Below are 915 nucleotides of genomic sequence, written 5' to 3'. Positions count from 1 at the left end.
CTATTATGGTAATGAGTGTAACTTTGCTTTGCATATTTAGCGTTGTTTTGCTTTTTGGTAATACATGTGATGCTGTTTGCTCTTAGATAAAAGTGGAGTGTTTTAGACGCAAATAACCCATGCAACTTTATTTTGATATTATAAATGTTGTGTTTATTTGCTTATAGATAATAAATGTGATTTGGTTTTGCTCTTGCATTAATGATGTATTGCTCGTAGATTAGACCTGTGATATCAATTATGCAATTATGTATTTACTCATTTATCGTGTACTTACTTATTTATCCTTATTCATTAATTCATTGATTTAGCCCTAACAGTTTGTATATGAAGTTATTTTACTATATCTTGATCAGACTGGCAAGGAGATATATTGTATTTCTTGAAAACTTTGCTCGACTTATGTATCATCTTGTTAAGAGCTGATGCACATATAATCAGACTTTATATTGATTTATTCATGTATTATCCTACTAAGATCAGATGTATAATAAACCAGAATTTATACATCTTCTACTCATGAATGATCTTATTAGGACTCAGTGCATCGCCAATCATACATTATACAATTTAGCTTTATTCGTGTATCATCTTGAATTGCTCTGATGTATAGATATCCTTCCATGCTTTACACTTGTATTAACCTAATGCAAAGATAGGCAGACTTACTGTAACTTTTCATCGTTGCAAGATTGGTATAAGAAACTTACTTTTTTTAGTTCTTCGTAGTTTGCAAGATTTATGAGGAACCTCTCGTCCTCACTCATGGTTTCCAGCTTAAGAATGAGGGTGTAGTCACTGCTGCATACGTTACACTGCGCCCAGTACGGTGTCCAGCACTTCACCTGCAAAAGGAGGTTGGTATTTATTTATGGGGTCGATTTTCATGGTCTTTCTGGGTTGTTTTGTTTCGTT

General features: G+C 33.1%; 1 protein-coding gene across 1 annotated transcript in view; it reads right to left on the bottom strand.

Annotated features, from left to right (window-relative positions):
* LOC119593077 (carbohydrate sulfotransferase 11-like) overlaps positions 1 to 915 on the bottom strand; it is an 8227-nt gene that overhangs the window by 522 nt on the left and 6790 nt on the right. The window contains exon 6 of the mRNA XM_037941999.1: positions 711 to 845. Within this exon, the coding sequence (XP_037797927.1) occupies positions 711 to 845 (135 nt within the window). The remainder of the gene's footprint in view (positions 1 to 710; positions 846 to 915) is intronic.

The sequence above is a fragment of the Penaeus monodon genome, chromosome 31 (assembly GCF_015228065.2).
Source record: "Penaeus monodon isolate SGIC_2016 chromosome 31, NSTDA_Pmon_1, whole genome shotgun sequence".
Taxonomy (NCBI): domain Eukaryota; kingdom Metazoa; phylum Arthropoda; class Malacostraca; order Decapoda; family Penaeidae; genus Penaeus; species Penaeus monodon.
This window is presented reverse-complemented; position numbering and strand designations above follow the sequence as displayed.